Here is a 12,102-nt window from a genome sequence, read left to right as displayed (position 1 = left end):
TCTAATACCCCATTGAATATTTTCAGAGCCGGAACGTTTGTATCCATTTGCATGACATGACTCAGCCAACGTAGTCGCTGGATCTTTATTCGCTCCACTCTGTCTATGTCGTCGTAATGCTCATACAGCTCACAGTTGAGAATCATTCTCTCAAACACTCCAAGGGACGCCTCATCGGATGTTGTCATCGTCTAAGACTCTGCGCCATATGTTAGGATGGGCATGACGGGCACATTTATAGAGTTTTAATACTCAACATTGCGTCCTATCTGCCTCAATTTTATATTTTATAATTTTTTACTTCATAATTTATTTTTTATTTTTTTTTTATTTGTTGAATAATTCGCATTTTAGGCCGCACAACTGGCTTATTATTTGTGCAACACCTAATCCGAATGTTTTAGAGCGTGACTAGCATTCGGTAGTGCCCAGGCTCGAAACTCCGGGCATGAAATTCCAACTGGTAGAAAAAAGTCTTTTCTAATAACGATCGTCACTCGGCAAGCAATGGCAAACATCCGAGTGTATTTTTATTTATTTAATAAAAAAGTTACTCATAAAATCTCGTCCTCCGCCGTTCGGAGTCCGCTTAAAGCTTAAAATACCTCCATTTGTGGAAAGACATCAATACACCAGCACAAATAGGAGGATAAGCTGGGCCAATTATATATTATTTAATTTCAAATTTATCTCTCCAGTTTCAATATCGACGATACAATAATCAGAGCGTCTGTCTGATTAATACGAGGTTTTCCATTTTGATTTGAGCTGATTTTCGATGAATATTGCCGCTGGTAAGTGTTTTTGCATGTCGCTCTTTGTATCATCTAATGTCTAGATTTGTGTTCTATCATCAACGGCCCATGATCCATAATCTGCGATATACCGTCTCAGATATGCGATCTGCGATTAATGATATTATCTGTCATGTACCTATAATTTATGAGGAATAATCAGAGATGCAACTTTGAACATTTCGATCTGTGATCCGTGATTGGCTAAATGATTGAGCTATGATTTAGGATTCATATTTATGATATATGTCCTAGGGCTTATTAGTAATGATCTATGATCTGCAATCTATGATGAATTATCTATGATCAAATATCTATGATGTCATCCGCGGTTCATCCGCTATGATCGATAATTAATGATCTATTATTTATCAGGCAAGATTTCCGATTTATGATGGCTGATCTATGATGAAGGGAGACCTCCTCTGCGTTGGAAAGATCAGGTGGAGAAGGACTTGGCTTCACTTGGTGTGTCCAATTGGCGCCGGTTAGCACGAGAAAGAAACGACTGGCGCGCTTTGTTAAACTCGGCCAAAATCGCGTAAGCGGTTATCGCGCCAATTAAGAAGAAGAAGATCTATGATGAATAATCTATGATTGTTGACTAGTGACTTTGTTCTATGATGTAATCATTATATTATATTATCTATATGATCTAAATGATCTGTAATTAATTATACATGGCCTATGATCTATTATCTCTTGTATGATATACATATGTATGATCAGTGATTAATAACCTTGATAGTTGTTTTATGATCCATGATTTACGATCCAGTTGTATTACCCATATATTTGATCTATGATTATGATCTATGTTAGCTGATATGCAATACTCGATCTATGGTTTTTGTCTTATGATTAATGAGCTATTATAAATGACTTACGATTTATAATATGATCTATGATCCATTACCTATGCGAAGTGGATATATAAGAAACAAGTTGAAATGATATTCCAAGCAAAAAAATCCAAAATGTTTTTCAAATCTCTCGTTTTATCTTATTTCAAGCCAAAATATATTTAAAATATTTAAGCCGTAATTGAAAGAAGTCTACAAAAAAAAAGCAAATAAAAATTATCTAAATCAGTTAAGATGAGGTAAAGCTTGATTTTAATAATGAACGACTCCACCAGATATTGCAATATTTTTGATCTATAATTTTAGATTGCATAAAAAACCGTTATTTGCCGATATGTTGAAAAAACTTCAAGGCCAAAATGGTATAGATTTTCCGATTTAGTAGAATGGCGTACTTGGACAAAGAACAATTTTTATTTTAAGGAAATTTAGCAGAAAGTAAGATTTTTCTTTTGCTGAAGGCCTGTGACAGATAAATGAAGGAAGAAAAGCTAAAGTAAAATAAGAAAATTGTATTTTAATTTGCTTAAATCATTTTACAGCGCAAATATTAGAAAAATATGATAAATAAGAAAAAGTGTATACAAAACAAAAAACAAAAAAAAAACAAATTAACAAAAAAAGAAAAAATGAACAAAAAAAAAACAAAAACACTTAAAATATAAAAAAAATTATTTAAAGGTAATGAACTTATACAAAAATTAGTTTAAAAAAATATTTATAGTAAACAATCTTATTAAAGAATTAATAAAAAAATTATTTCTACCAAATTTAAAAAAAAATTAATAAAAAATGAAAACTATTTATAAAAAAATTAATTAAGAAAATAATAATAATAACAAAAACAATTATGTTTTATTTGGTTTCAAGCAAGTTAAAAAAAGTTTTAGTTTAAAAAATTACCAACTAAAATTAATTAAAAATAATTATTCATAACATATAAACTTTCATTTAAACAAAAATTTGTTGTAATAAAAAATCTTATAAATAAAATCTGTATATGTAATATATATAATAAAGTCTTATGAAAGAATTAATTAACAAAATTACTTATAACAAAAAAACACTTTTTAATATATAACGAAAACTACTTATAAAAAACTGAACTAAAAGATTACTACGAACAAATATTTTCTTTGTGTTTCAGTAAGTTAAAAAAATTGAAGTTAAAAAAAAAAAAATAAAAAAAATGTTTTATAACTAAATATTATAAATAAATTTTATAAATTATGTTTTTTTTTATTTATTTTTTTAGCAAGTGATTTAATCTTTGTACACTCAGCTTTGCAAGGAATTTAATTAACTAAAAAAATGTATTTATAAACAACTTAAATAAAAATTAAATACAAAAAAATTGTATAATAAAAAATCTTATAAAAAGATTAATTAAACAACGTGAATTCAAAAAAATTTATTTACAACAAAAAAACTTATAAAAAATAAAAATTATGTATAATGAAACCTATTTATAATATAAAAAAGTTCATTAAAGACAAAACTAACTAGAAACAAATATTTATTTTATTTGTTTTTTAGAAAATTAAAAAAAATTGAGTTAAAAAATATATTAAAAAAAGGTATTAAAAAAAATTATTTGTAACAGAAAAACGTATACAAAAATTAAATAAAAAACATTATTTATAATGCGAGACTTGTAAAAAAATATTAAAAATAATTTTTTTTAATATTATTTTAAGTAATATAAATTATTATTATAATAAATAAACTTATAACAAATTAAAATTATTTATAACGAAAACTTTTTATAAAACAAAAAACTTAAAAAAAATTACTATAAACACATATTTTATTTGTTTTTTAAGCAAATTAAACAAATATGAGTTAAAAACATTATAAAAAAAATGTATTAAAAAAAATTGGTTAAAAATATTATAAATAAAAAAATAAAAAAGATATTATAAATAAATTTTTTATAAAAACTATTTTTTATTGTTTTTGTTTTTAGCTAGTGATTTAATTTTTCTATTCTCAGCTTTGCAAGGGATTAGTATTAATTAAAAATTTAAATAAGAATGTATTACAAAAAAAGCTTAAACAAGAATTAATTAAAAAAAGTTTGTAGTAAAAAGATCTTATAAAAAACAATTAATTACAACAAACAAATTTATGACGAAAAATATTTGTAAAATAATTCATAAAGAAACAATAACAAAAAAAATTATTTTAATTGCTTTTTAGTAAGTTAAAAAAAATTGTTTAAAAAATATTACAAAAAAAATTAATTTATAACAAAAAAACGTATACAACAATTAATTAAAATAAAGATTATTTTGAATAAAACTACTTAAAAAAATAATTTAAAAAAATATTTATAACAAAAAATCTTATAAAAAATATAAAGTACGTTTGAAAAAGCTATTAATAAAATAATTCATAAGAAAATAACTGGAATAACAAAATTAATTTTATTGGCTTTTTTGAATTTAAGTTAAAAAAAATTATTTTGTAACAAAAAACATGTACAAAAATTAATTAAAACAAAGTTTATTTATAACAAAAGAAATTATAAAACAAATAATTTAAAAAAGTTATTTATAACGAAAACTACCATGTATAAAAAATTAAAACAAAATATTTTCTTTGTTTTTAGCAAGTTAAAGAAATTTGAGTTAAAAGAAATGATTAAAAAAATTAAAAATATTTTTTTTATATTATTTTTTTATTATTTGTTTAGTAGGTTCAAACGGTTATCCTGTGGGACACACTGAGGCTCATAGCCCATTGTGATGCCGCGTGAGGAGCTTTCCCTATTTCTCCTAAAACCATTGTGTGATTTTCAAAAATTTTAGAATATCTCCTATTTCTGCGGAACTGAGATCTTCCAATTCGTTAAAAAATTGTCTGCCTAGAATAGCAAATATCCGTCTGGATAGAGCAGGACAGTGGCACAGAAGTTGTAAGATTGCCTTTTCCTCTTCCTCATCAAGACAACTTCTACAGAAGTCATGTGTTTGCACACCCATTCTTTGGACGGGTCCTACCTATTAGGCAGTGTTCCGTTATGACTGAAACCACTGTGCTAAGACTGTGTTTATTTTGGCTTAGCAAAGATTCTGTGCGTTTAGCACTAAGAGTCGGTCACAGTTAATGGGCGATTTTGCAGGTGGCTTCATTACGCCATCTTTCGTTTGCTTTCCTTACAATTTCTTTAAGGATAAGAATCAATAACAAAAAAAAAAATACAATAGTTTAATTGCTTTTTAGTAAGTTAAAAAAAATTAGTAAAAAAATGTTACACAAAAAATTAATTTATAACAAAAAAACTTATAAAATATAATAATTAAATAAAATAAAGATTATTTATAGTAAAACAACTTAAAAATAATAATTTGAAAAAATATTTGGAACAAAGAAACTTAAAAAAAATGATTAAAAAAATATTAATAAATATTAAAAATGAGATAATAAATATTAAATATAATAAACAAATATTTTTTTTATATTATTTTTGTATATAATTTTTTTATATTATTATTTTTTTTATTATTTTTTATACTATTTTTTATATTATTTGTTTGTAAGTGATTTAATTTTTCAATTCTCAGCTTTAGTATTAATTAAAAAAAGTAGTTATAACAAAAAGACTTAAACCAAAAATTAATTCAAAAAATATGTAAAATAAAAAATCTTAAAAAAAATGAATTAAACTAAATTATGTATAACAAACAAATGTATAAAAAAGAAAAATGATTAATAGATTGGTTGGTTGGTTGGTTTAAGGGTGACCCCGCATCGGAGTGCCACATAGACCGCAAGTTGGGTCCGTTGTGTTGCCCTAGAGCTCATTATGTTACATGATTTCCCCACCTAACCGAGATTTTTATTGTGGATTTTGGTCAAAGATATTAATTCGTTTCGAGAATTTGATGAGAGATTCGATTTTCAGGCTCGAGAGTACTGAAAGATTGTCAATTGTTGGAGAGCCAAGAAGAGCGAGGCGACTTCTGGCTAGACCGGGACAACTGCACAGCAAATGTCTACTCGATACTTCTTCATCTTCGTCCTCGCAGTATCTGCACAGGTCGTTCTGAGGAACCCCGAGCCGACGTGCGTGAGTGCCCAACAGGCAGTGGCCGGTGATAAGAGATATTATATGCCTTAGTTCGTGTTTCGAAAGACTTATAAGGGTTTTCGTCTGTTTCAGATTGTAGGATGGCCAGATTTGTCTGGTCGTAACGCAAGTAGTTTCCACTCTCCACCTCCGATCAGCAATGATGTGAAATTCTCGATCAATGAGCAATTTACATGTTGAGAGCGGAATGTGGATTGTGGGTAAGTTACTAACATTTGATTGCGCAGCTCCGGCTCTTGCGAGCTCATCAGCTTTGCAGTTACCTTCGAATCCACTGTGACCCGGTATCCAGATAACTTGGACAGAATTCTGAACACTTATCTCGTTAAGAGATAAGAGACAGGATCGAACCACATCTGAGTGGGTATAAGAGGAGCTGAGTGCTCGAACGGCCGCTTGACTGTCGGTGAAAAAGCGGATATCCTCTAGTGATATTCTATTTTCTAAGAGAGTTTTCGCAGCATACCAGATAGCGCATACTTCCGCTTGGAATACGCTACAGTAGTCGGGTAATCTAAATGATAGATTGATGTGAGGGGAATTGGAAAAGATTCCAAATCCCACTTTGCCGTCTTGTTTTGAACCATCTGTATATATAGTCAGAGGGCCATTGATTTCGGTTAGATTTGTCTTCCATTCTTCCCTAGTTGGGAGTGAACAGGAGAATAGCAAGGGTGGTGATGGAAGACTTACATGATAGTCTGTGTCAGAAGAGATAACAGTGTTCCTGTTCAGTATGGCCGAATGGCCAAGATACTTATTCCATTTCGATATAGCATTCATGCGTGTCGCTGCTTTCGCTGCAATCGCTTTGCCAGCCAGATCGATAGGGAACAAGTGAAGCAACGTATTTAGAGCCTTAGTAGGTGTTGTACTTAAGCATCCTGTTATCAGGAGGCAGGCTGTTCTTTGAACTCGATCAATTGTGGCTACTCTACACCGTTTTTCGAGTGCTGTCCACCATACAACCACACCGTAGAAGAGTATCGGTTTGATGATCGAGGTATATATCCAATAAATGATCCGAGGTGAAAAACCCCAGGTTTTGCCTATAGCTTTCTTGCAAGTATAAAGAGCTATGAAAGCTTTTTTGCATCTGTTTTCGATGTTCAATTTCCAACTCAACTTCCTATCTAGAATAACTCCTAGATATTTAGCTGAATCAGATAGGAGTAATGATTCCCCTTTTAAGGTTATTGTTTGCAGTGGAGGAGATTGTTGTTTCCTATTGAAGAGAACAAGATCTGTCTTTGCTGGATTCGCATTTAGTCCGCACTCGGTGCACCATTTTGACAGAATATTGATTGAGCGTTGCATGAGCTCAGTAAGAGTATTCAGGTGTTTGCCTGACACGCAGAGAGCAATATCATCTGCATAGGCTACAACCTTGCAGCCTGCTTTTTCGAGATTTCGGAGCAAACTGTTTACAGCGAGATTCCAGAGAAGGGGTGAAAGTACTCCGCCTTGAGGAGTGCCTTTGACGGCGTACATTCTCATGCGGCTTAACCCAAGCTCTGAAGTGATTATTCTACTTTGGAGCATTTGTTCGATCATCTTACGGATGGAGTAATTAATACCCAATTTGGCAATTTCAGACAAAATAGCGTTGGGTTCAATATTATTAAAAGCACCTTCTATGTCCATAAATGCGACAAGAGAGTACTCCTTATTGTGAAGGGAAGTTTCCACTGTTTGCACCAGTGAATGAAGTGCCGTTTCAGTCGATTTCCCTTTAGTGTAGGCATGTTGTGCCTCTGAGATCAACTTAGTATCAAGTTGGGTTTTGATTTGCTCATCTAAGACTTTTTCAAAAGCCTTTAAGCAAAAAGAGGTTAGGCTAATGGGCCTGAAGTCGTTTGGTTTACAGTGTGAAGGCTTCCCCGTTTTCGGAATGAATACTACCTTCGATTTCTTCCAAATTGTCGGAAGATAAGACAGATTTAAACACTTGTTAAAGATCCTGGTTAACCAAGGCAGTAGAATTTCTAGTCCTTCTTGAAGTTCTGCTGGAATGATGTTGTCAGGACCTGGTGATTTAAATTTTTTAAAGCTTAGTATTGCTGTAGAGATGCTATTAGAGCTGATTAGATCTGATCTATTCCCATAATTACTCTGAAAAGTGCTGGGAAGTGCAGGTAAGTTGGCAACACAGCCTGGAAAGTGAGATTCTAGAAGTATTCTAAGAGTGTGGTCAGTTGAAGTAGTCCAAGTTCCATCTTGAGTCATGATAAAACTGGGAGAGACTGGGTTTGAAGCAAAGATTCTTGCGTAGTCTGCTTACTTCTGAGGTGTTTTCTAATTCTTGAGTGTATGATCGCCAGGATGTGCGTTTTGCACTTCTGACAGCTTTCTTAAAGTCTTTGAGACATTGTCGATATTCTTCCCATTCGTCTGTTATTTTAGATTGGTTAAAGAGTTTCCGAGTTCGATTGCGAAGTTCTGAGATTTCTGGAGTCCACCAAAAAGGTTTATGCTTACCTCCTGTTTTTGTCAGGGGACAAGATTGTCGTGCTGCGCTTTGACACGTCTTCGTTATCATGTTGACAGCGTTTTCGATATCGTTTTTATTTGCCATTTCAAACTGCCTGATATCAGGAAGTCCATTGGCAAGATGTTCTTTATATTTGATCCAATTCATACGCTTTTTGTTAAGGTACTTCATGGGTTTTGCCGTTTCGGCTTTTAAAGTGAATGTTATATATTGGTGGTCGGAAAAAGAGTGCTGTTTATCAACGCTCCAGTCCTGCACCAGTTGTGTACATGATTCGCTAGCAAGAGTAATATCGAGTACCTCTCTTCTAGACGAGTTAAGAAACGTAGGGACATCACCTCTATTACATATATCAAGCTTATTCGCTAGAATATAATCAAAAAGTTGCTCACCTCGTGTGTTGTTGTTTGTACTGCCCCAAACAGTATTATGTGCATTAGCGTCTGCTCCAATAATGACGCGTTTCTGGATCAGATGCGCCGTATTGACGAGCCTTCTCACTGCTTCAGGAGGAGGCGCCTCCGCTGCGTCGTAAGGCATGTAAGCCGACACAATCCAAATCGGGCCGTGGACAGCTTCAACCTCTATGGCAGTGGTGTCAGCATTGCTAAAGGGAAGAAGAAAAGCATTAATATGTTTTCGAATGAGAATACAAGAGCGCGATCTAACGTTAGCCTCACCTTGAAACAAGGTGTAGTGCCTATCTTTCAGGCCGCATATCTTGTTGTTTGATATCCAAGGTTCTTGGATGAGAATGATGTCTTCTCTGAGGTCAGAGAGACGAAGAATGAGGGCTGCCGAGGCAGCCTTAGAGTGGTGCAGATTAATCTGCAGCACTTTTAGACGGACATTCGATGACTGTGGCGTTCGCGTCATCACCGCTATCTAAAAGACTATCCTCGTCCCCGAGTTGAATGTTAAATAAGTTTCCCACAAGTTCGCTGTTTGATTCCGAGTCGGACTCAATCGTCGAATCTTGTGAGAGAGGCTTATCGACATCCATCTCGGGGGCCGCCGTACTCTCTTCGCTGGGTGCGAGGAGATTTTTCGGCTGATAGGTCCAAATGGTAGTGGTAGTGAACCCGAATGCCACAATCCCCTTGCGGTCGTCCAGTGCTTGAACGCTTTCCTGGTCCAGGAGCAGCGTGACATGTCTGGAGTTTCCTGAAGGCTCTTCCACCTTAACTACCCTCCAGTTTTCGGTGGGTAGGTTCGGGTTTCCGATCTTCAGTAGCTCCAGGATGGTTTCCGGATCGGATGGCTCTACAGGTATTCTTGCTCTGCCGCGGGGTTTGTTGGGAATTTCACTCTTTTTGATGAGTTGGAGATTCGCTCCGGGCCATACCTCGCCGAGTCGGTCGAGGGCCTTGCCGTACAGGCTGACCGAACGTTGATCCGAGCACGCGATCAACTTGACCCTTGCCTGGAACCATCCCGCGTCAGAGCAGAAAGGAGGAGGCCCTGGGTTCTGCTTCAGAACGTCCAGGTATCCCAACTGGAGTTTTCTCTCCACAATCTTCCAGTTTGATGGAGAGATGAAACCGTCAGGGTGGCTCTTATCCACCACCGCCATGACCAGACTATCTCTGGCAACTTCGCAGAACTTGCGTAATTTGACCTCAGAGGAAGCTTTATGCTTCTTGGGGTCGTTGGAGCTAGAAGGATCCTCTGAAGACCGCTGCCGCTTAGCTGCACTCGGTTTCTCTTTGGACGCCTCATACTTCCGAAGAAATTCCCGGGCCCAACCGAGAGTTGACTTTTGTTGGTCGGACAGCTCCTCCTCAGGGGTTTTGCCGAACTTTTCCGTAAGGAAAGTGGCGCGTCTTCGATCTCTGTATCGACGGAGATGAGGAGGGATAGGTTTTCTGGAGACTTCTGTCCGACTTGTTTTCCCAGTTTCTGGCAAAACAGATTTGGTGATCAATGGGTTCTCCGCACCCGAGTCGGTTTTGGAGGAAGTAGAAGCCACCTGGGAGTGCGGTGGTGTCTCCTTGACGGTCTTGCTCTTAGTGAGCACTTTAGCCACCGAAGGGGTGGTTTTTGACCCCGCCATAAGTTTGGTGGAGCCAACGGGTCTTCCGCGTCGGGAAGGAATTTTTTGTTGTGTTGTTTGTTTTATGTTAGTTTTGTTCATTTTTGCGGGGCGGTCACTCAGCTGACGAGTCAGCAGTCGTAACCAGAGATATTCGTAGGGAAATAATGGGGTTCGCCACGGCAGAGCCCTATGCCGTGGTAAGTCGAATTTAAACTGGGGTGCGACAGGTGCCCCAGAGTCCGCATACTAGCGACTTAGCTCACCCTAAGCCATGCATCCCTCGGCGTATGCTGTTCCACCTTGGATTGGTAGCCTTTGATATAAGGAAGTGGCCTTCTCCCCGTGAGTCCATGTTTACTCCATTCGTATTAGCAGAGACATGACCTACTAATACGAGTGGCTTCTCGCCTTCCACCGAAGTGGATATGGGTCACTGCCAGCAATTATGGCAGTTACGGCACGCGTGCAGTAACACTGCACTACATGTTGTTCCCCCTACCATAGTTGTTGGTTGACGAGAACTAGGCTGGTTCGCGAGTAGGCTTTTACCAAGGCTATGACCTACTTAACCACAGAAGATAACTGTGGCGTACCCTATCCACCACCTGGGACGCGCCGCAATAGGTGCCCAACCAAAGGGATTAATAGATTAATAACGAAAACTATTTATAAAAAAATTAATTTAAAAAAAAGTTCTACAAAAAAATATTTTATTTGCTTTTTAGTCGGCAACGTGACTATACCTCTCCCAGCGCTCGAACGCAAAGAATAGAGTCGTCACGGTTGAGGATCTATAATAAGAAATACTTAAATTTATGTGCTTAACATTTTTTGACATATTTTTAAGGGATTATATTAACATTTTATGAAAAAAAATTTTTTTTTTTCGAAATTTTACAGGTGTCTGTCCCCTTAAAAAATTGTAGTTAAGAAAGAATTACAAAAAAACTGTATTACAAAAAATATTAAAAAAAAATTTATATAAATAAATCTTTATAACATTCAACAAAAAATTTCAAAAAAAATTAATAACAAAAAAAAAAAATATTACGAAAATTATAAATACATTTTTTTAAATTTGTTTTGTAGCAAGTGATTTAGTTTTTCTATTCTCCGCTTTGCAAGTGATTAGTATGAAAATTAAAAAAAAAAAACAAGAAAAAAAAAGTCTAAATATGTTTGTATGTGTGTGAGAAATAAAATTTGTGCATAACTATGTAGTTGTAGAGTGAAATCGTGTCACGCCGAGCCGCTTAGCATTCGGCCGCCTAAAACACGAATAACATAGATTTAAATGTAATAAAGTCGATGCCCTCATTACTCGACCACTCAGTACATACTTGAGCACTTAAGTAAGACTTCAATGCGTATAAGAAAATAAGTAAATAAAAATAAATATGTATGAAGGCATAATAAAATGTACCATTTGAAAATTTATTATTAACAAATGAAAAAAAAGAACACAAACAATATAATAAAACCCACAAATGGATTGAAAGCTATAGGACTAAGAAAATCGTATCGAGACTAATACATGCAGGCATAGCTTTGAAAAAATTGTAAAAAAAATAAAAAATTTTAAAAATATAAAAAAGATATACATAAAAACTCCGTTAAGCAATGCAGCAACCGATGACACACGCAAACACAAATAGCCACACCCTAACTTAGTAAGAGCCTACACACACCAATACATTTACTACAATGATAATCTGAGCTGATCTATTGATGATGACATACATACGTACATATATATTATTTACTTGAGTGTAATGCAGCTACTTATTATATAAAAATAATATTAATTCTAATTATAATATAAAGAA

The 12,102-nt window shown here is 34.3% G+C and overlaps 1 protein-coding gene across 1 annotated transcript; it reads right to left on the bottom strand.

Moving 5' to 3' along the window:
• Nucleotides 1-8,019: 8,019 nt before the first annotated feature.
• Nucleotides 8,020-10,911, bottom strand: LOC128863863 (uncharacterized). The gene is made up of 2 exons (XM_054103239.1): nucleotides 8,922-10,911; nucleotides 8,020-8,848 (listed from the first exon to the last, which is right to left on the bottom strand). The coding sequence occupies exon 1, from the start codon at nucleotides 10,373-10,375 to the stop codon at nucleotides 9,065-9,067; it is 1,311 nt and encodes a 436-aa protein (XP_053959214.1). The 5' UTR covers nucleotides 10,376-10,911; the 3' UTR covers nucleotides 8,020-8,848; nucleotides 8,922-9,064.
• Nucleotides 10,912-12,102: the final 1,191 nt, after the last annotated feature.

The sequence above is a fragment of the Anastrepha ludens genome, chromosome 5 (genome assembly GCF_028408465.1).
Source record: "Anastrepha ludens isolate Willacy chromosome 5, idAnaLude1.1, whole genome shotgun sequence".
Lineage (NCBI taxonomy): Eukaryota > Metazoa > Arthropoda > Insecta > Diptera > Tephritidae > Anastrepha > Anastrepha ludens.
This window is presented reverse-complemented; position numbering and strand designations above follow the sequence as displayed.

Excerpts from the sequence above, each read along its gene's own strand:
- LOC128863863 (XM_054103239.1), bottom strand. The coding sequence starts at position 10,375 with ATGAACAAAACTAACATAAAACAAACAACACAACAAAAAATTCCTTCC.